Source organism: Microtus pennsylvanicus, chromosome 13 (assembly GCF_037038515.1).
Source record: "Microtus pennsylvanicus isolate mMicPen1 chromosome 13, mMicPen1.hap1, whole genome shotgun sequence".
Taxonomy (NCBI): Eukaryota; Metazoa; Chordata; class Mammalia; order Rodentia; family Cricetidae; genus Microtus; species Microtus pennsylvanicus.
Window position 1 is genome coordinate 3376038 of NC_134591.1, and position 23736 is coordinate 3399773.

The following is a 23736-nucleotide window of genomic DNA, read 5'->3' on the forward strand; positions in this document are numbered from 1 at the left end:
TAGAACTTCTTCCTTCCTTCCTTCCTTCCTTCCTTCCTTCCTTCCTTCCTTCCTTCCTTCCTTTCTTCCTTCCTTTCTTTTGTGCAGCTAATTAAGAAGTTTCAAAGTTCTGACTAACCTTGAATTAAAGCCCACAGTCAAACCCCTGGGATATAAAGAAAATGTTTAAAAAGAAGTAATTGGCATCAGAGTGAATAAGTGAATGGATTCCTTCACCTGGAAGCAGAGACTGAAGTTTTGCTTTGTCTTAGACTTCCTGTGTGGATTTGGAAGCAGTTGAAGTTTATTTTGTGGAATATTTTTTCATGAGAAGATTTCCCAAGAATTGTAGCTTTATCAAAGCAAAGATGAAATTATATTTACTGTTCAAACCATCTTGCTTTGTAAAGCAAGGGTCTCAGATGTTGCTTTTGTTTAGATAAGTGCTGACTTTCTTTTTTGCTGGCCTCTGTAACTCTGCGCCATCCAAGCAGTGAGTTCCAGTGAAAACAGGTACTTTCAGCCTAATTATTCAGACGAACGCTTGTCTCACCCACACCCCTAGTCTTTCCTATTCATTGTCTTCTTTTTTGGTATGCCTCTTTCAAAGCGTAGAGTCTATTCACATTATGGATTAGCAGAAACAACACTGTAACTGGATCTATTCTTCCTTCCTGAGCGTCCCTCTTTCAGCCTCCCTCTCTTCTCTCAAGTCTGTGGGAGGCCCAACAGAAGGTGACAAGTAAGGGCCTGATGGGATCTGTGTTCTTGGGGTACTAAGACTCTCTGCTCACACCTGTTCTTTCTATGTTACTTATGAAATGGCTTAAATTTACATTTGATGATTGAAAAAAAATAACAATTTAAAATCTTATGCCACCCACTCAATGTACTACTAAGAGGAAGTTCTTCTATTGTTTCATCTAGGCGTGTTGGTTCTTTTTGCTACTTATGTACAGGAATAATGAGAAAATCTAATACCTTACTCATGATGGGCTAGGGACTTTAACTCTGAGCTACACCCCAGCCTTGTTGTTTATTTTTAACAAGACCACTTTACTGTTGGGAGACAACAGGAGGGACATAGCACTTCTAGAATACCCAGAGAACCCATGTCTGCTAGATTCCTACATAGGAGGCCAAGAGCACCAGTGGGTACCTTCTTCCCTAACACGAGGAAATTGGGGTTCAAATAAATTTGCAACTTGCCAAGGCTATGTTGACAAGATGATGCGAGAGAGGTTAAATATCAACTAGGCTTGATCTCAGCTACCATACATATTGAGCTATACTTATTGACATATCTTCCTTATGGTGATTTAGACTCTAGGAGGGACTGGCTTAGTGAAAACAGAAGACCACATTTGTGTCTTGAGAGTTACTGTTAGAATAGAATTTCTAACCATTCTTTGAGTTTCCTTTTCTGAAACCATGGCAGCCGTTACCATTGACTTAGGTAGGACCAGGACAGAAAATAGGCATCATGTCTTTACGTGTTTCAAAGAAATGTCACAGGTCAAATTTAATAGGTGGGTAAAGTTTAGCAAATGACCAGCCTTCCTAGGTTGAACTTGTCAGTTTGTTGTGCTTGGCTGTTTTGCATAAGTTTTTTTGTTTGGCTTGGGGCAAGTTTTTTTAAATGACAAATTATAGTATTTACTGAACTTCTCAGATACTAGGATAGGCCCTTTACATCTTACCTGCCACAATTTGTGGACAAAATTCCTGCTCTAGATCGCCACTAATGTAGATTTTACTCTTTATCTAGACTCTCTACAGTGTGGATAAAAATTCTATAAAATGAGCCCAGAGATTCATGAAGCTTTAGACAAGTGTGAAGAGCTTCCACAAGGGGTTTTGATGGCCCTCTCCTTCTCAGGAGTGGCATTGTTTTTCAGGGTTAGAAATTTGCATTTAGTGTCATTGTTATTGTTATATAGCAACTCTAGTCCATTGGTGGATAAGCTGGTAAGAAAATATAGTAAATACACTGTGTGTGTGTGTGTGTGTGTGTGTGTGTATCTCCACAAATTAAAGGCTAATATCCACATGTATGTGGAATTTCTTCAAGGGCATTGGAAACTTACATGTATGCATAATGGGAAAATCCATGCCTCACTCCAAATGCTATGTAAATGAAGATGATTCCCATTAATAAACATCTGGTATATGCAAAAGCTGTAGAAAACATGAAGATAAGCACCAAATTCCTTGATTAGGGAATTTACCTAATGGAATCTTTGTAAAAAGGGAGTTGTGTTGAGGCAAAACTTCGCTTGTCCCTTAAACAGTTAGTAACAAGCAGCTCATTTAACACAATAGTTCTTCACAGCTAGTATCTCCTCAGATGTACGTGGGACCAGCCTCCTCCTCATTTATTAAGCAATAATAATGTGAAGTAAGTCGAACCAGGCTGCATTTTAAAGAGAAACAGTATTCCTAGAATACTGAGCTATTCATAGAATCTGGGGTTGAAAGAAAACCAGCCCACAAATCACAATCCCAGAGAACTTAGACAACAATGAGGACCCTAAAAGAGACTTACATAGATCTAATCTACGTGGGAAGTAGAAAAAGATTAATCTCCCGAGTAAATTGGGAGCATGGAAACTTTGGGGGGGGGGTTGAAGGGGAGGGGAGAGACAGGAAGAAGAGCAGAGAAAAATGTAGAGTTCAATAAAAAAATCAATAATAAAAAAAAGAATGGGCTTTTTTTGGGTAAATTTTAACTGCAAAGCCGCATGGCATACGTGCTCCAAGGTCTCTAAGGGTCAAACCAATCTGGCTCAGAAACAGCTTACATGGTGTGGCTTTTCTTTCCTGTCAATTTGAGGTGCTGATAATGCTGAAGTTTTCACCACCACATTGGCAAGCTTTTCCACCCACAGGGAGAATAAAGTCCTCCAGATGGAATGCAGTTCTCCACCATCTTTTGCTATAGAAGCAATCTCCTGAATTAAATATAGAGTCTATCACTCTTCTCCTGTGACTGTGAGACGACTGGCAGTACCAGCACTGTCATCATGCAGATGCGTGGTTCTCAGTTAGTGTTACCTTCATCCAATGCCCAGAGGATGCAACCGCACTGCAATGGGAGACGTCAGACACGTCCCAGGAAGAGAATGCTAGTCGGGGTGTGTTCAGCATTCCATGCAAACAAGGGACGCTTTTCTCCCACCCCTTCTAACCCTTACAAATACTTCCCTGACATGCTGTCTGCTTCAAAAAGAGACAGACACGTTTAAAGACTTAATGCTTGGAACAGGCTCTGCATGCACTGTAATTTTGACAAGCTGATGGATGGGAAGAAAGTTCTGGTGCTTTGAACAGACAACAGTGGGTGACAGCACAGGCTTGCCAGAGCAGATGTCAAAAGAGAGCAGCCTATTTGTCACGAATTCAGACAAACGAGACATCTCCAGAACAAGATGGCCAAAACTGGGTCTTCCTATGAGGTTTCAGCTGCGATTTAGAGTTTCTTTCTTAACAGTCTAAGGCCCCCGATAAATAAAATCCTGGCAGATGGAAAGCAACTATAGATCACTTTGACCCCAAACAGCATGCAGACATTCCTTTGAGTGAGACACAGGAGACTTTGATTAGAAAGGCCAGAGCCAGATTAGAATGAGCGCTATGAGGGGTAGAGGAAAAGATGGTTTAGGAACTGAAACAAAATGAGTCAAGTCAACTCAATACAAGCAGATGGCAGTGGCTATGCAGGGAAGAGCATTGAGACTCCCGAGTTTCTTATTTTAAAGCTGTAAAGCTCTGATTAGATGCTTCTATCAAATTGAGACAGATCTGTAAGTAAGAAGTAAGGGGATGATAATGGGTAGTAGCTGACTTTTAAAATGTTGCTCAGAGGGGCTCCATACAGACTGAAGAACCCCTGGTGGGAAGAACCCCTGTGCTGCATGCTGCCTGCCTCGTGGGATGCACTTGTGCTGTATGGACCACCAGGACCTGAGCATGCTGCCTGCCTCGTGGCCTGTGCAGGTAAATAGTGCAATTCGAGCAAGGCTTATTCAAGGCTAGGGATGGCAGAATTTCAGGATGACCCAGGACAGAGTATGATCAAAACAAGTAACTTCTGTAAGAAGCTAGGGCAAGCTCCTGGGATCATATTTGAGGTAGGGATGTGGATGGGAAGAAAGTTGTCTATGAAAGAAAGAAGATTATATATGAAAATCCCATTTAAGTCACCATTATAGTCAAAATTAAAATGCAGAGACTAGAGACGCGGCGGAGCGCCGGCGGCCAGACGCGGCGGAGCGCCGGCGGCCAGACGCACAGAGGCGGAGCGCCGGCGGCCAGACGCGGCGGAGCGCCGGCGGCCAGACGCGGCGGAGCGCCGGCGGCCAGACGCGGCGGAGCGCCGGCGGCCAGACGCGGCGGAGCGCCGGCGGCCAGACGCGGCGGAGCGCCGGCGGCCAGACGCACAGAGGCGGAGCGCCGGCGGCCAGACGCACAGAGGCGGAGCGCCGGCGGCCAGACGCACAGAGGCGGAGCGCCGGCGGCCAGACGCACAGAGGCGGAGCGCCGGCGGCCAGACGCACAGAGGCGGAGCGCCGGCGGCCAGACGCACAGAGGCGGAGCGCCGGCGGCCAGACGCACAGAGGCGGAGCGCCGGCGGCCAGACGCACAGAGGCGGAGCGCCGGCGGCCAGACGCACAGAGGCGGAGCGCCGGCGGCCAGACGCACAGAGGCGGAGCGCCGGCGGCCAGACGCACAGAGGCGGAGCGCCGGCGGCCAGACGCACAGAGGCGGAGCGCCGGCGGCCAGACGCACAGAGGCGGAGCGCCGGCGGCCAGACGCACAGAGGCGGAGCGCCGGCGGCCAGACGCACAGAGGCGGAGCGCCGGCGGCCAGACGCACAGAGGCGGAGCGCCGGCGGCCAGACGCACAGAGGCGGAGCGCCGGCGGCCAGACGCACAGAGGCGGAGCGCCGGCGGCCAGACGCACAGAGGCGGAGCGCCGGCGGCCAGACGCACAGAGGCGGAGCGCCGGCGGCCAGACGCACAGAGGCGGAGCGCCGGCGGCCAGACGCGGCGGAGCGACACTGCATTCAGGACGAGGCTTTGGGAGACCAGCGCGGCAGCAGACGCAAGCAGCAGAGTCAGGCGGGCAATAAGGAGAGCAGATCGCCCTACTACAATCAAATCAAAGAGGTAGGCCTTTGTTTGGCCAGGTCACTGGCAAACGGGGAGCCTGGTCCTGTCCGGAAGACCCTTCAGAGGGGTGAGAGGGTTCTTGGCCTGCGGCAGAAACCAGGAAACAGAGCGAGGGCATTTTGTAAGCGGAGCCCTGGGCCAGCAGGGAAACCTGATCCGGTTTTTAAAAGACCTATTAGATAGGATTAATAGGAGGAGATGGGCAGACGCCAAGGCAAGAACTCACCCAATAATCTGAAAAACAACATGAAAACACCAGAACCCAAGGATCTTACAACAGAGGTATTTGAACAATCTAACACAGAAGAAGTGGAAAAAATTGACTTTATGAACGCAATAGAGTCCCTTAAACAACATGTAAAAAATGCCCTTATAGAAATGGATGAGAAGTATAACAAAAAGTTTGAAGAAATGAGTAAATATGTACATGATACCCTGGGAAACCAAGATAAAACGATCAAACAGGTAATGGAAACAGTTCAAGAATTGAAAACTGAAATGAAGGCAAGGAAGAAAATACAAACTGAGGACCAGCCGGATATGGAAAATCTAGGTCAACGAGCAGAGTCTACAGAAACAAGCATAATCATTAGAATACAAGAGATAGAAGAAAGAATCTCAGATGCTGAAGACACCATAGAGAAAATAAACGAACAGATCAAAGAAAACAGCAAAACCAACAAATTCTCAACACAAAACATTCAGGAAATATGGGACACAATAAAAAAACCAAACTTAAGAATAATAGGTATAGATGAAGGAGAAGAGTCACAGCTCAAAGGCCCAGAAAATATATTCAACAAAATTATGGAAGAAAACTTTCCCAACTTAAAGAAAGATATTCACTTAAATATTCAAGAAGCATACAGAACACCAAACAGACTGGATCAAAGAAAAACATCTCCTCGCCATATAATAATCAAAACACAAAATATACAGGTTAAAGAAAGAATATTAAGAGCTGCAAAGGAAAAAGGGCAAGTAACTTATAAAGGTAAACCGATCAGACTTACACCTGACTTCTCTATGGAAACTATGAAAGCCAGAAGGTCCTGGATAGATGTTCTGCAGAAGCTAAGAGACCATGGATGCAAGCCCAGACTACTATACCCAGCCAAGCTTTCGTTCACTATAAATGGAGAAATCAAGACATTCCAGGATAAGAATAAATTTAAACAATACGTAGCCACAAATCCAGCCCTACAGAAAGTAATAGAAGGAAAATCACAACCCAAGGAATCCAACACTGCCAACACTGCCTACAATAACCCGGGCATCTAGTGACCCTTCACCAGCACATCTCAAAGAAGGGAGACACACAATCTCTACAACCAAAAGCAATAAGAATAACCGGAGTAAGCAACCACTGGTCATTAATATCACTTAATATTAATGGGCTCAATTCACCTATAAAAAGGCACAGGCTAAAAGATTGGATACGAAAACAGGATCCAACATTCTGCTGTTTGCAAGAAACACATCTCAACCACAAAGACAGGCACCTACTCAGAGTAAAGGGTTGGGAAAAGGTGTTTCAAGCAAATGGTCCTAAGAAAAAAGCAGGTGTGGCCATATTAATTTCTAACAAAACTGACTTCAAACTAAAATCAATCAGAAGAGACCGAGATGGTCACTTTATACTCATAACAGGAACAATTTGTCAGGATGAAGTCTCAATTCTGAATATCTACGCCCCCAATATAAAAGCACCCACTTATGTAAAAGAAATATTACTAGAACTCAAAGCAGACATCAAACCACACACACTAGTAGTAGGAGACTTCAACACACCTCTCTCTACAAGGGACAGATCAATCAGACAGAAACCTAATAGAGAATTAAGAGAATTATTGGAGGTAATGAAGCAAATGGACTTAACAGACATCTATAGAACATACCACCCAAATAGGAAAGAATATACCTTCTTCTCTGCAGCTCATGGAACCTTCTCAAAAATTGACCACATACTTGGAAACAAAGGAAACCTCCACAGATACAAAAAAATATCAGTGTCCACCTGTGTCCTATCTGATCACCATGGATTAAAGTTAGAAGGCAACAACAATGCTACCCACAGAAAGCCGACAAACTCATGGAAACTGAACTGTCAACTACTGAACCACACCTGGGTCAAGGAAGAAATTAAGAAAGAAATTAAAGTCTTCCTTGAATTTAATGAAAATAAAGAGACAACATACTCAAACCTATGGGACACAATGAAAGCAGTGCTAAGAGGAAAGTTCATAGCACTAAGTGCCCACTTAAAGAAAACGGAAAATGCATACATTGGGGACTTAACAACACACCTGAAAGCTCTAGAAAAAAAAGAAGCAGACGCGCCCAGGAGAAGTAGAAGATTGGAAATAATAAAACTGAGGGCCGAAATCAACAAAATAGAAACACAGAAAACAGTCCAAAGAATCAATGAAACAAAAAGCTGGTTCTTGGAGAAAGTCAACAAGATCGACAAACCCCTATCCAAACTAATTAAACGACAGAGAGAGAACACACAAATAAATAAGATCAGAAATGAAAAGGGGGACATAACCACAGACACAGAGGAAATTCAGAGAATCATTAGATCTTACTACAAAAGCCTGTATAACACAAAACTGGAAAATATAAAAGAAATGGACACTTTTTTAGATAAATACCATATACCAAAGTTAAACCAGGACCAGGTGAACAATCTAAACAGACCTGTTAGTCGCGAAGAATTAGAAGAGGTTATCAAAAACCTCCCTACCAAAAAAAGCCCAGGACCAGATGGTTTCAGGCGGAATTCTACCAGAACTTCCAAGAAGAGTTAATACCTATACTCCTTAATGTATTCCACAATATAGAAACAGAAGGGTCATTACCAAACTCCTTCTATGAAGCTACAGTTACTTTGATACCAAAACCACACAAAGACTCAACCAGGAAGGAGAATTACAGGCCAATCTCACTCATGAACATCGACGCAAAAATCCTCAACAAAATACTGGCAAACCGAATCCAAGAACACATTAGAAAAATTATCCATTATGATCAAGTAGGCTTCATCCCAGAGATGCAGGGCTGGTTCAACATACGAAAATCTATCAATGTAATCCATCATATAAATAAACTGAAAGAAAAAAATCATATGATCATTTCATTAGATGCTGAAAAAGCATTCGACAAAGTTCAACACCCCTTCATGATAAAGGTCTTGGAGAGAATAGGGATACAAGGATCCTACCTAAATATAATAAAAGCTATTTACAGCAAGCCAACAGCTAACATTAAATTGAATGGAGAAAAACTCAAAGCCATCCCACTAAAATCAGGAACACGACAAGGATGTCCACTCTCTCCATACCTCTTCAATATAGTGCTTGAAGTTCTAGCAATAGCAATAAGACAACATAAGGAGATCAAGGGGATTTGTATTGGAAAGGAAGAAGTTAAGCTTTCATTATTTGCAGATGATATGATAGTATACATAAGTGACCCCAAAAATTCTACCAAAGAACTCCTACAGCTGATAAACACCTTTAGTAATGTGTCAGGATACAAGATCAACTCCAAAAAATCAGTTGCCTTCCTTTACACTAAGGATAAGGAAACAGAGAGGGAAATCAGAGAAGCATCACCTTTCACGATAGCCACAAATAGCATAAAATATCTAGGGGTAACCCTGACCAAGGAAGTGAAAGATCTATTCGACAAGAACTATAAGTCATTGAAGAAAGAAATTGAAGAGGACACCAGAAAATGGAAGGACCTCCCTTGCTCTTGGATTGGGAGGATCAACATAGTAAAAATGGCAATTCTACCAAAAGCAATCTATAGATTCAATGCAATCCCCATCAAAATCCCATCAAAATTCTTCACAGATCTGGAGAAGACAATAATCAACTTTATATGGAGGAACAAAAAACCCAGGATAGCCAGAACAATCTTATACAATAAAGGATTGTCTGGAGGCATTACCATCCCTGACTTCAAACTCTATTATAGAGCTACAGTATTGAAAACAGCATGGTATTGGCATAAAAACAGAGAAGTCGACCAATGGAATCGAATAGAAGACCCTGACTTTAACCCACAAACCTATGAGCACCTGATTTTCGATAAAGGAGCTAAAAGTATACAATGGAAAAAAGACAGCATTTTCAACAAATTGTGCTGGCAAAACTGGATGTCAATCTGTAAAAGAATGAAAATAGATCCATATCTATCACCATGCACAAAACTCAAGTCCAAATGGATTAAAGACCTCAATATCAGTCCGAACACACTGAACCTGATAGAAGAGGAAGTGGGAAGTACTCTACAACACATGGGCACAGGAGACCACTTCCTGTGTATAACCCCAGCAGCACAGACACTAAGGGCATCATTGAATAAATGGGACCTCCTGAGGCTGAGAAGCTTCTGTAAAGCAAAGGACACTGTCACTAAGACAAAAAGGCAACCCACTTACTGGGAGAAGATTTTCACCAACCCCGCAACTGACAAAGGTCTGATCTCCAAAATATATAAAGAAATCAAGAAACTAGACCGTAAAAGGCTAATCAATCCAATTATAAAATGGGGTACTGAGTTGAACAGAGAATTCTCAACAGAAGAACTTCAAATGGCCAAAAGACACTTAAGGTCATGCTCAACTTCCCTAGCGATCAGGGAAATGCAAATCAAGACAACTTTAAGATACCATCTTACACCTGTCAGAATGGCTAAAATAAAAAACACCAATGATAGCCTTTGCTGGAGAGGTTGTGGAGAAAGGGGGACACTCACCCATTGCTGGTGGGAATGCAAACTTGTGCAACCACTCTGGAAAGCAGTGTTTCGGTTTCTCAGGAAATTCGGAATCAACCTACCCCTGGATCCAGCAATACCACTCTTGGGAATATACCCAAGAGAGGCCCTATCATACAACAAAAGTATATGCTCAACTATGTTCATGGCAGCATTGTTTGTAATAGCCAGAACCTGGAAACAACCTAGATGCCCTTCAACGGAAGAATGGATGAAGAAAGTATGGAATATATACATATTAGAGTATTACTCAGCAGTAAAAAACAAGGACTTCTTGAATTTTGCATACAAATGGATGGAAATAGAAAACACTATCCTGAGTGAGGTAAGCCAGACCCAAAAAGAGGAACATGGGATGTACTCACTCATATTTGGTTTCTAGCCATAACTAAAGGACATTGGGCTTATAATGCATGTTCCTAGAGAAGCTAAGTAAGAAGGTGAACCCAAAGACAAACACATAGGCATCCTCATAAATATTAACCTTCATCAGGCGATGAAAGGAGACAGAGACAGAGGAGCACGGGACAGAAATCTCAAGGTCCAAATCAGGAGCAGAAGGAGACGGAGCGCGAGCAAGGAACTCAGGACCGCGAGGGGTGCACCCACACACTGAGACAATGGGGATGTTCTATCGGGAACTCACCAAGGCCAGCTGGACTGGGTCTGAAAAAGCATGGGATAAATCCGGACTGGCTGAATATAGAGGACAATGAGGATTACTGAGAACTCAAGAACAATCGCAGAGGGTTTTTGATCCTACTGCACGTACTGGCTTTGGGGGAGCCTAGGCAGTTTGGATGCTCACCTTAGGAGACCTGGATAGAGGTGGGCAGTCCTTGGGATTCCCACAGGTCAGGGAACCCTGATTGCTCTTCGAGCAGATTAGGGAGGGTGACTTGATCGGGGGAGGGGGAGGGAAATGGGAGGCGGTTGCGGGGAGGAGGCAGAAATCCTTAATAAATAAATAAAAAAAAAAAAAAGAATGGGGAATTTGTTTTAAATGTAAACATTATGTTCACTCATTCCCAATGTTTCCGAAAATATATCCAAAAAAAAAAAAAAAAAAAATGCAGAGACTAATTCCATAAAGTTTTAGACTCCATCTTTCAGATAAGAATTGTTCTTTGTTGAGAACCAATTCAAAGCAAGTGTATGTAGTCAACTGATTTTTGTCCTATCTTTTTTTTTTTGTACTTAAACATGAATGGGCTGTGGCTCCCCTTTTCTAGGGATAACCCTGATAATAATTTGCAGTCTAAAATAGCATACACATGGGGTCTCTGACAATCATTGGTGACCTAAGTAGAAGGTAATTTTGATGGTTCCCCAGAATAGTTCCTCTTTTGTGAACTATAATGAAAAAGCTGTATTTTTGCACATATATGTTATATATAAATACATATATACATTATATACACACACATAAATGCATTTCTAGTGTGTGGTGCGCTAATCACTGCAAACAGAAGGTATTTCCTCAAATGTACTGAGAATACTGCTAGAGAGTACAAACCTCTCCTTCCTAATTCACAGATGATTCCCTCATCTGCACAGCAGAACTCATCTGGCCCAGAACCATGCCGTGGTTAGATATCCAGAGCCAGGGCTTCTCCTTATCTGAACATGACTATCAACTCCTTTTTGCTACACGTCTCTCAATGTTCTGGACAGGGGCATCTTTACCTCTCCAGCTGGTATTGAGGTTGAGGTGATGTGAACGGTGTGGTTACCTCCTGCTTATCTGATTAGTTAACTACCTTTATTCTTCTATTTTCATTTTTTTCAGATAGAGGAAACAAACAAGAAAATAAGCAGGATACTCTTGAAAATTTCCTGAAATCGTGAAGATAATTTGGTATGAGGTTGTTCAAGACTTTAGGACGACAAAGATGCTAGGGGAAAAAAAAAAGTAAATTTAACTGGAAGAGACATCTTTGCAAGCCCTGGAAAATCCTCATGATGACTTTGAAGTTACCAAAGGGGAGAGTTCCTTTTTTCAAATGCTTTATGGCAACTTGGATAAAGGGTCATACAGTATTTACAATGATCTGCTGCTGATAAATCAGACACATAGATTCATGAAAACGTTCCACTTGGATGGCTGTGGGAGGAGAGTTTTGTTAGGCAATGGTGTATCCCAGCGACCTAGGAAAACCAGTATTCCATGGCTTGTACCCCAGTGGCCAATGAAATGAAGAGGCTTCATCCTGCTGACAGACTGCAGAGAGAGTGTCAGAAACTAGAGAATGCTCATGTACCTGTGGTGGCTGTGGTACTGATGGTTTTGGTCCGAATGCTGGGAGCAATTCCAGAGAGGTAGACAATGAAATCAGTACTAGGGGGGAGCCCTGAGATGTGGGCAGTTCGGTCAGCACCAGATATATTACGTTCTGTCGCTTGCTGCAACCTATTGGAATCAATAATTTCAATAGCAAACATGTCGAAGATCCCGTCGGTCGCTGTCCAGGAGAGATCGAAGCTCTCATGAGTTACGCCAGAAACATTTAAGTTTCCAATTTGAGGTTCTTTGGCTGAAAAATGAGAAATTAGGAGAGAAGAAACAAATTGATTATTTCTTTGGCTGTGTTTTGAGGTGGAGGTGGTTAATAGAACGAATCATGCCTGGGGAGAAAGATCTGATGGTTCAAGGCTACAGCAAGACCAAGCGATGCTACCAGTAAAAGTCAGTGCCAATGAAAGAGAAAAGGGTTTTGTTAAGAGAAAAATGAACCAAGGAAGATAAGGTTATTAGATTTTTCTACTTTACATTTGCCATTCATGATCAGGCCTGGCAAGACACTTCAGGACAGGAGATGAGCTGGCTGGTTGTAGTGGGAATGGATATGTCTTAGCTGGACCTGCCTCCCAGAGCTCTGCCTCAGGGTCCTGAGGGTTGACAGTTGCTAGGCTCTTGAGCTGCCCTCAGGGACCAAGTGCATTTTCCCCCTTTAGCAGTTCTTTGCTTTGAGAGGGTGCCCATCTATCTAACGAGTGCTAAGTAATTCTGACACCATGGCCCTCCCTGGGTGGGACCTTGAGGCTTCAGATTTTGGCACTTGAGAGGATCCACCCACCTCTCAGCACAACTCTTGCTAATTTTTCATACTTTAGATAAGGGACAGCTAGCTGTTCTCATCGTCTGTTAAAATGGCATGTCCTCTCTTCCTTGTGTCTGTGTGGGCTAAGAAGGCTAGTCCTGCATTGCCCTCCAAGACAGCCGAGCCAAACAGTTCAGCAGGCCATTTATCCAAGAAATTACACTTTGCCTAGGAGATGTTCTGCCAGAACTCTTGCTTTTCTGAGCGGTAGCAATCTGGCTTGCAAGGGGTGCACATGAGGAGTGTTTGTGAAGCTGATACAATCTGTGCAGTAAGGAGTAAGACCCCTAATCTCAGAGACACAGAAGAGTTACAGCCCTTCTCCTCTACATGCTAAGAATGTTGGTACCATAAGACAGAATACAGGCGGCATCCAAACCACAAGATCTGCAGGAAAGATCAGAAGTGGTGGGTGATTGCTCTGCCTTCTGGGAAGGAGTCGTTTGTGGATGTTAGACAAGAACCCAGAGGAGCATTCAGGACAGCCTCAACTGCAGTGTCCGGGCATTCTGAGGTCACTGTCCACACAGCCGTTGCCGGAGTTTCGAGGACGTATCAGTGACAGTGCGCAGAATGAGCGAGGCAAAATCGCAGAGTCAACAGAGACGTAAACATTTTCTGTGAGTGTTTACTCGCGGTAATATAAAAAGGGGAGCAGTCTCTTGGAAAGCCACTCATCAGGGCACACCGTAAGATGAGCCGCAGAAAACAGGGTTAGGAAGGGCTGTTCACTTGGGCAGACTCCCAGAGGCCATTGAATGCGGAAAGCATTTGTAACTGGAAGAGGGTGATGAGTAAACCAGAATGCACCACTGGTGTGGGGGTTGGGAAGTATCCACTCCAGGACCAGTGCTTCAGGGAGCAACTCTTATACAGAGCAAAAAGGGAATTTAGCACTGCTTCATTTGTAGCCTGGGATACTCCTTGCTCCAAGGGCTACTGCTGAAAACGTTCTCTTCAGGATATTCTCAACTCCAGATTGTACGTTGCCTCTCTTTGGTCAGCTATTAAAGTCATTTGATGTTCTAACAATGACTCTGCTTCTGAGAGAATTGCCTACACGAGGGTAATTCAGTTCTCTTCTGCTCACTTAGTTTAAAAGAATCACTGGTTAAGTATAAGCCCTGTAGGACCCATCTCAAGGAGGGATTTTGAAATAGTGAAGTATCGTTTTCAGACAGCAAGTGAGTCACTAAAATAAATGATCTGTGCTCTATCAAAATTCACATGTGTGAGGATGGGCTTTCTCTTTGCCAGGCTTGGAGATAGGAGTTAAAACCTACAGGCTGGTTATCCATTGGCCTTCATTCAGAGATGTCATTGTAGGATGGGCCAGGCAAATAGGAGCCAAAGGGGCAGTATCTTACATGACTCATCATTGCTGTGGCCAAGGGATGGGATGAAGGAAGAGCTCACAGAAAGGGCTCTGAGCATGCACCATGCATGGAAAAGTCTCAGCCATAAAGAAAAGCTAATGCTCTTGGAGAGAGAGAGGGAGAGAGAGAGAGAGAGAGAGAGAGAGAGAGAGAGAGAGAGAGAGCGAGCAGGGAAGCACAAGGACTGGCATGGGCGGGGAAGATACCAGATACCTGTGGAAGTCTCAGCAGAGAGCACTGGTGTTTTATAGCTCTGGAGCACCCCATAGATGGAGACTCTATAAGGAGTGTCAGCCTTGAGGCCTGGGATTTCCACAGCCCGGAGGCTACCGGGTACTGTGAGATTCTGAGTAGCCTCCACATTGTTGGCCTCCTGCACCTGAATAACAAAGTGCTTATAGGCCAGGTCATCTGTGGTCCAGTTGAGTGTGAGGCCATCCCAGCTGACCTCGGTCACGGATAAGCCTCCCAGCTGAGGGAGCTCCTCTGAAGAAGGCAGAAAGGTTTCTGTCAGTGAGTGCTGCAAACTGAACAGGAAAGTCAAATGCCCGCAACCCAACTCCAGGAAAGCATAAGAGGAGAGAGAATGTTGTGGTTTTGGTAACGCCTGGTCTCTGGGTATTTTTGTATTCATATTTTGATACTCTGGTTATAGTTTTGTTGAAGAGTTGAAAATAGTCAGCAAAGGAAATTTTGCATCACGCCTCCTTGAGAGGCAAAACCACGGAAGTCTGCAGGGATGCACAGGCAGTGGCGAAGGGCAGCGGGGAAAACGTGGGATTGGAATGGGCTAAGGAAGTAGAGTAGTGAGAAGCACAGGTGGGGGTCCGTAGACCCGGGTTAGAGTTCTGACACTGGCAAACTGTGTCAGGTTGCAAATCTTGCTTTCTCTCTGAGCCTTCAGTTTGAAATAGAACCATCACATTAGGTTCTATGATGATGACTTAATATTTTTCAACATCTTCATATCATACATTAATCATAGCAAGTGTCTGATAAATGGCAACTTCAAAAATAGAGCCCGCTGATGTGTTCAGTCACATGGGAGAGGCTGACACCTCATTTTATTACTTGAAGCTCTAAAAGATCGTCTGTGGCTGGCTACCTGCACTGCACTCGGACTTCTGAACCAGGCACTGTCTCAAGTTCTGACAGGTGTGCTGGTTTCTCTGAGCTTTTCTCAGCTTTCAAGGACATGAGGTTACACAATAGATTCCTGGTTTGGCTCTCACTCTCCCAACCTTCTTCACTTTTGGCTTGAAGCATATGTCACAAAAGCAAGGCTGGATGAAATGAGCCTGCTTGCTTTTAATTAAAAGTGATTCTGTGCTGCTAACTGGTGCAAATGTAAATGGTACAAAGCACCATTAGTTTTGGTTTATTGTGTAAGAATGCGGTCATTATTGCCAATTAAGAAAGTATGAATTTGGGGTAAGGAAAATGTCTCTGTTTTGAACTCAATGCAGTCTCAGGCTCTCATTCTGAAACAGAGTGGGAGTAGTGTGTTTACATGTGTGTGTATGTGTGTGTGTGTGTGTGTGTACACAAATGTGCAGGGGTCACATCTTTGTACACAGCAATGGCCAACTTTACACCCACGCACACGTGTGTGTGTGTGTGTAAATGTGCAGGTGTCACATCTTTCTTATATGTTTACAGCAATGGCCAACTTTACACCCACACACGTGTGTGTGTGTGTGTGTGTGTGTGTGTGTGTGTGTGTGTGTGTGTGTGTACAAGAAAATTTTTGGTAATTTGGTGGCATTATAAAAATCCTAGGCACATGCATGACGCCAGCATCAACATTTTTTGCCACCACACATTTGATCACTCACTGCAGCCCCCTTGGGAGCTATGTCTGGACCCCTTATGAATAGACATAGCTTTCTGTGATAGATGGAACAACATATTTTCAATGGACAATTCAAGTAGAATCTTTTCCCCCCTTCATTTTAAATGAAAAACATTGAACTTAAATGTCCTGTCCTTTCCTGGAAATGTTTTTATTCCAAGTGTCTTTTATAGAGAGAGTCCTAGACACTTTTTGGTCAAGATGGCTAGATCATTTCCCAGATCTGAAGAGGTCTGGCTAGGAACTGAGTATTACTTATTGCCTCTGAGGGAGCTTGCTGCCTCTGCTATTCTGTACCAGCATTGGTTTTACAACTGTGGTGGCTATTCTGGGTTGTCAACTCAATTGCAACTGGAATTATAAAAACCTAAGCCACTGGGTACACCTGAGAGGAATTATTCTTTAAAAAATAAAATACATGAAGCTGGAGGAGCCACGTTCAAGCCTGACCATTTGAGAGGGGAGGACCCAGCTTTCATCCGGGCCACATCTGCTGGCATCCATATAGAACAGAGGGAGGAGGGAACCTCCCTCTCTGCCTGCTTGCTCTCGCTCGCACTGGCAAGTTTATTCCTTCACTGGCATTAGAGCCTCCTTCTTCAGGAGTCCAGTGTTTAATAAAGGCCAACTGAGACATCCAGCCTTGTGGAATCCATTATTAGATTCTTGGACTTTCTGTTGGTAGATGGTCACTGCTGGATTCCAGCCTGTAAGCTATTCTAATAAATCTCATATACTCGTTCTATAACTTTGGTTCCTCTAGGACCCCCTGAACAACACTACAATAAACTTAGCTGTTGACTGCAACTGGCTACATGACAGACACTTTGTCAAGTTCTTTCATTTCTTAGTTTACCTGTTTCTCACAGCAGGATTCTAAAGTAGGAATATTATTTTTAATTTGAAGATGAGAAAAGAAGGCCCAGAGATACAAAGCAAAACATCTTGAAATAAATATTCAGTTTGTAATATGGAATTCTAGCCCAGACCTGATAGTCACAGACTAATGTGCCAATCATATTCAGGTAAGACTTCCAATGCATGAGGAATTTTTCCTACTTTTTAAGGACAGGCTGACTTATATTACATCCCTGGTCCAGAAAGCGCCATGTCCCTGTGATGACCTCTACAACAAGTGGTTTAGTATGGAGGTCTATCATTACGCCAGACAGTGTTACTGTGAAGGGAATATCAGCCCTGGGGATTTCTGTAGTGTATAGGATACCAGAAATGGTGAGATGATGATCTCCTTCTGCCTGGTCAACTTCCTTGACCCAAGTGATAAACTAACTGGACATAAGTCCTGTCTAGTGTGGTCCAGTCCAGTCTGAGGACATCCCAGCTAAGCCTGTCACCGTGAGGTGGCCCAGACCAGAATCTCTTCTGTGTGAGGACACAGAGATGGAGGAGTTGAAGTGAGATGGGTTTTGGCTAAAGTAGGGATGAACTGTTCGGTTAGTGCTGACTACAGACTGATTTATTGCAGTATTGAGCACATTCCAGTTGTCGGCATTAAAACCATGTTTTTCTTTCAGCCTCTGGGAATAAAAGGCAGTTTTTAGAACTGCTCAAAACTTTCATTCTCTACACACAAATAGGGCTATGGGAAGCTCTTAAGTGTTCTTAAAATGAGCTCAGATAGATTTTGTTTTTCACTTACAAACTGTGCTTTCCAACTTTTTAGATGTTATAATTGAAACTTACTTTGCAAGGTAAGTCAGTTCTCATTTTTGAAAAAGAAAAGTAGGTGGAATTTTCATGGAAAACTACTAGGGTTAGTGTAGGACCTGGCCAAACAATAGATAAGGCACTTGAAAAAAAGCAACAGTGATCCCCTGGTACTTTCCCAAAATGGAATAGGGTAAACCCTGTTTACAGACTTGCTTCTTCTAGAGCACAGACAAGGGTTGGAGAAAAGGAGTGAATGAGTCTAGAATACCTGTCAAGACTTCAACAGAGAGAGGGTCTGTGCTGGAGTCCTGAGTGAGCCCTTGGATGCTGATCCGGTAGCGAGTGGCTGCTTTGAGCCCAGGCAGGTCCACTGACCTCAGTCCTCCAGGGACTGTAAGGTTCTGGACACTCTGGACCATGTCAGTCTCTAGCACCTGAATGAAAAAGTTCTGATAGGCCCCTTCTGGGGCTGTCCAGTTGAGCCTGAGGGCATCCCAGCCCACCTTCGAGACTGAGACCTCTCCCAGATTGGGAGTTCTCCCTAGAGAAGGACAAAGAACGAGTTTAAACTATGTTGTTAGACCCAGGGAATCCTGATCACAAGCAGGCTCTATAATCCCTTGAAAACATGACTTTCTTTAGACAAACATACACCATGCAACTCTTTAAGCTTTGGAAAGAGCAAAAGAGGGAGTATATGGACGAACAGTCCTAAATTTCAGAAAATTCAGGAATCAATTCTGGGCTAATTTTTTTTTTTTTTTGACTGAAGCACTTAATCATCATGGGCCCACATGCTTGGATTGTCCCAGATGGTGAACTCCGTACAGCAGCAATGCGTTGCCTATGGGAAATGTTAGCGTGGCCTTGGGACTGTTTTACTTGATGACATGGCTCTCCAGCATCAGACCTCATGACACTATAGCTTGAGGCTGGCAAGGCCACTCCAATGTCATGGCGTATGATTATCCTTGGTCACTTTCCTGTTGGGAAAAACAGAAGTTTTAGGGATAAAAGTAGAAAGTACCTGTGGAGGCCTCGGCAGAGAGCACTGGTGTTTTAGAGCCCCAGGCTACCCCATAGATGGAGACTCTATAAGGAGTGGCAGACTTGAGACCCGGGATGTCTGCAGCCCGGAGGTTGCCAAGCACTGTGAAGTTGTGAGTAGCCTCCACCTTGTTGGCTTCCTGCACCTGAATGACAAAGTACTCATAGGCCAGGTCATCTGTTGTCCAGTTGAGTCTGAGGGCATCCCAGCCAGTCTCAGTCACGGTGAGATTTTGCAGGGAAGGTGTTCGTTCTGAACAATGACAGAGACAAGGTCAATTATACTAGTCTTCAAAGCTTGCCTTTCCAGAACCCAAACAATGCACTGGCCAAAGCCAATAGAGTCTGTGCCAAGCTGCTGTCACCGTATGCCCAGTAGTGCTGTCTCCATCAAATGCAATAAATAGGTTAGTACAGTACTGACTTTACCTTTGTACATAGTTGAGTTTTCTTTTGGAAATACACTTTCCTATTGACAAATATCCTAGAGAAAATGCTAGACAGTTGTGTGCTGGACTCCACACCTCAGTTTTCATTTGGCAAAGTAGTTTTTATTACAATGAGTTAGCCTCAGCTGTTCTTGGGTCTTTGTCCAGCACTTTGAATTTTGTGTCTGCTTAGGTTTGCTTAGGCTTCTCCTTGTGCTGTCTTGACCTCTCCTGAGATGTCTGCTGCAGTTTAGTTTTGACTTTTTGTTTCTGGAGTTCAGATCAGTTTTTATAAACCACTCCAAAGGAGAGTAGGGATAAATTAATACTACTGCTACCGCTGAACTGAGGCAGATGACACACTTTTGGAAGGTTGCTCCTTATTGCCTTGGATCTGGGAGAAGCAATTTATCAGATTGTGTTATAATTTGATTCACCATCTTTGTCTCCAGAACACAGAAATGCGGTAGTCTGCCTTGTCCAAATCTGCCTTACAGGGGTCATTTGCTTGCACTGAGTTTGTGTGGACCCTGCATGACCTACAGAAAAAGATTTCTCTGGAAATGGATCCTGAAAATGGGAGGGTAGGAACTGCCTTGGCTCCTTTGAAAAAAACAATCCATTTTTCCTGTTTACATAGCTGCTGATTTCCAATGAGCCCTGAATGACCAGGGCCTAGAACATGGGTACATAAACTCAGACAAACTAGTGGGCCACATCTGGCCTGATGCCTGATACCAGCTTTTACATCTGGAAATCATTGGTTAAAAAAAAATCCAAAGGATGATATTCCATGATGCATAGAAGTGTGTTAGAATTTTTGTGTTAGAAATGGAGCTTTGGTAGCCACCTATTCCTCCACCTTCCACCTTCTTTTTTATAGATGTATCAAGAAAGACCTATGACTTGTTATATCTGAGTGGTGTGTGATCACATCTACAACGGATACTGTTGGTAGGCCACCCCCCTCATCTGGCCATCAAACACATGCTCAGATAAGTAAAAGCCTAAACTTCCACTAATAAACTTATGTGAATGACAGAGGAATTCCAGTGTGGGAGAAGGGTGTGTGTGTGGGTGCCTTGAATAAAGATGCAGCAGCAAGAGTTGAAGTAGGAACCCTGGAAGCTGTATGTAAGTGCTGACTCTTCATTTCCAGTGTGAATGATATACTTGTGGGCTCACTGCAGCATCAGCCAAGGGTTCCCGTTGGCTACTTGCACCCCAGCCTTCCTGGCAACTCATGATGAAAAGGCTATTGTCCTCTCACAGCTGTGCTTTGGAATCTACCCTCTGAGCAATGTCAGCGGAGCTAGAAAATCACAATTTCCAAGTCTGTGTCATCTGTGCTCAGGGTGGGCTGAGCAGCTGCAGCGAGGAATCCCTGGGCATCTCTTCATCCCTTCAGATTCCCACCATTGTATAGATGGTGACCACTGACTGGCAGCCTACTTGCTCTTTGTATGTGTGAGGGAATGATTCTCCTACAGCAAGGAGAAGGTTAAACGCAAGTCTGAAGACCACCACAAGGCTTCAAATGTTCCAAACTCATTTTCTAGAGAGAACATACTTGAAATACAAAGTATAAATATATAAATATAACTGCCTTGGGGTTTCTGGTAATTCTCAGTAACTACCAAGAATGAAGCCAGAGGCCCAGGGCATTTACATTCTACAGCTGTCACAGCTGTCACCATGTAGCCTCGAGCCTCGGGACCCATGTTTTTCCTCTTCGGCACACAGCAGGACCATGCTTGTTTCATGACTATGAAGCTTCCCATGACTCTTTGAGTTTCATAGATTTTGTTCAAAGCTTCCGGAAAAGAGACTGCCCCCTCCCCACTCTCCCCTCCTTTTGTTTGTTGAGGACTCAGCCCAAGGGCACCTCTTCTGAGATTACTGTGAACTCTTTGTCTCCTTTGGCAGGTGGGTTATGGGAACCTGATGTTTGGGTGGAAGCGTCACCCTGGCCCCTGGCATCCATATATCCAAAGAGTCTGGAATGTTTGGGTGGAAGTTCCATCCCTAGCCCCCTCCCCTGGGAGTTGCCTCAGTTCGGACTCCACCTCTGAGAAAGCCTGCCAAGTGATGACCCCTCCCCAGAGATGCTCAAGACCACTCCCACAGGTTATTTAAACTGCTCCCCCCCCAGAACAAACTCATGGTTTTCTTGTCTTCCTTCCCCAGCACCTCTCTGGGTGCTACCAGGCTACCCAGGAGCGTTGGTATCAATTAAATCTGGGCTTTTTGCAGTTTGGTTTGATTTGGTCTGATTTGAATTATATGTCAGCAGAGAGGTTTATTGGGGTGCAGAAACTTTTGCCTGCCTCTCCCCTCTTCCCTGCGTCTGCAACAGTAGAACTGCATCCTTTGAGTACGGGTTGCATCTTTCTCATCTCATGGCACTGTTTCTAGAACCTTTCTCTCCTGAATGCACCTATTCTGTTGGATTCTGCATGCATTGACAGGATAAATATTTGAATGAATTTCAGTTTGCTCCATAGACTATCAAAATGGTAAATCAGAGCAAACTGTTCTCTAATACCATGCCTGAAGCTTTGGTTCGGAACAAAACTTCATGTGAGTCACTGAGATCTGAGTGGTGAGTCGTAGATTGTTGTGGAAATATGCTTCATGGCCTTCCTCTGTGTCTCTTACTGCTCACAATAAACTCACAGCCTTGGCTTTATGCAGAGTTTAGTTAATGAGAATGTGAAAGAAGAATGAGAAGAGGAAAAACTGAGAGAAGAAATGAGAAGACGGGAGAGTTGAGAGGAGGGAGACAGACAAGAGAATATGGCTAGCCACACTAACTTTCCTCCATGCGGAAAGAGAGCATTGCCTTTCTCCTTCTTTCGCCTTCCTTTGATCTCTCTGCTTCCCTTCCTCCCTCATTTCATCCTCTCTCTTTGTAATGTCCATATTAAACAGGCTTAAAAAACGACTACCCTGCTCCTTTGTCCTGCAGTGTGTTAAACAGCTGCTAAAGCAGAGAAAGACAAAAAAGACACCAAATGTGGTGATATTGGCTCCAGGGCTGCTGGATCGCTGCAGATATTCGTGGCACTAACCCTGGCTTTGGATGTGTTCCAGTCACTGCAGGCAACAGTAGATCAAGGAGACCATCCCTACATTCTGGTCATGGGGAGGAGGAGGTCAGGGACAATGAGGTGAATACTGCCACTCTCAAGTCAGTAAGTGTCCAAGGAACCTTGGAGAGGCATCAGACATAGACCAGGGTGGGGACTTTAACAGAGGGTTCAGAGGATGCCTTTGTTTTCAATAACACTTGAAGTCAATGAGACTAGAGAGAATGCTGTGTGGAAAACTGGAGACCAGTATAACAAAAGCTTCAAAGGCTTGAAGGAGAAGGCAGGTTCGGCGAACATACAAGGTGATTGTCACATGATGGCCAAGAACATGCGTCCTGGAAGCTAGGTCTGAGAGATCAAATTTTGAAGGCCCACCCATCCCTTGGAAAAGTTCTTTGTATTTTCATTTCTTTTGGAGCAAGCTAGCCATGCAGGTGGTACTATGTGTAGAAAGATTAACTGTATTTTCAATATGATGCTACATCATGGAAGAGGCCTGCAAGAGGGCCACTGCTATGGCTGGAACATCGGGATTCCTTGGAGAAAGCACATGAGGGCCACTGATCCTCTGCTTTCTCACAGCATCCACAGATAAGAACTATTTTGCAACATCTACCTTTGACTCCAAAGTTGCAGGATTGGAGTTCCCTTCTGGGGGTTGATAATGATTCTGGGAAAGAGGAGAGAGTAGAGAAGAGGAGAAGGGAGGAAGGAGAAGAACAAAGGAGAAAGGAGAAGAACATTTTCTTCCTTCTTATATTTCTGATTCATTTTTAGGTCACCTGGAACATTATACTAAGTACATGTGAAGCGGAATTACTGAAGTTGGACTTTGAGATTAATCTGTTTTTAATTCTACTTCCCTACCTTTGATTAACTGAACTGTGGGAGGCTCATGCTGTCAGGGATGCTTGCAAGGGAGAACAAATGAAAGGTAAGGAAACAGATGACCATGTGGCACACTCTTTCTCTAACATCTAAGGGTGGACTGTGTGAAGTTATTGCTTAATATATGCTTGTTAATGAAAATGGAAGCGAAGACTACCACTTGTCAAATCTTAAAGAATCTTAAGAACTTAATGGTTCAAATTGAATGTGTCATTTTTCATATAAGAAACATTATTTTCCTGCCAGATTCTCTCTTCAGCTCAGTTCCTGAAGAAATGTGACAGGAAGGAAGATTGGTGGGGAGGCTAACACAGTTGGAAGGGACCTGGATCAGCCCCGGAGA

General features: G+C 43.9%; 1 protein-coding gene across 4 annotated transcripts in view; it reads right to left on the reverse strand.

The window, feature by feature from the left end:
* The window catches only part of Tnc (tenascin C), an 88566-nt gene that overhangs the window by 27208 nt on the left and 37622 nt on the right, over positions 1-23736 (reverse strand). The window contains exons 11-14 of one of the 4 annotated variants that reach the window (XM_075945378.1): positions 18966-19238; positions 18207-18479; positions 14629-14901; positions 12200-12472 (exon numbers count right to left, since the gene is read on the reverse strand). The exons of 2 other annotated variants lie outside the window; for them this stretch is intronic. In XM_075945378.1, the coding sequence (XP_075801493.1) occupies positions 12200-12472; positions 14629-14901; positions 18207-18479; positions 18966-19238 (1092 nt within the window). The remainder of the gene's footprint in view (positions 1-12199; positions 12473-14628; positions 14902-18206; positions 18480-18965; positions 19239-23736) is intronic. One more of the 4 variants, XM_075945379.1, reaches the window with a different exon arrangement.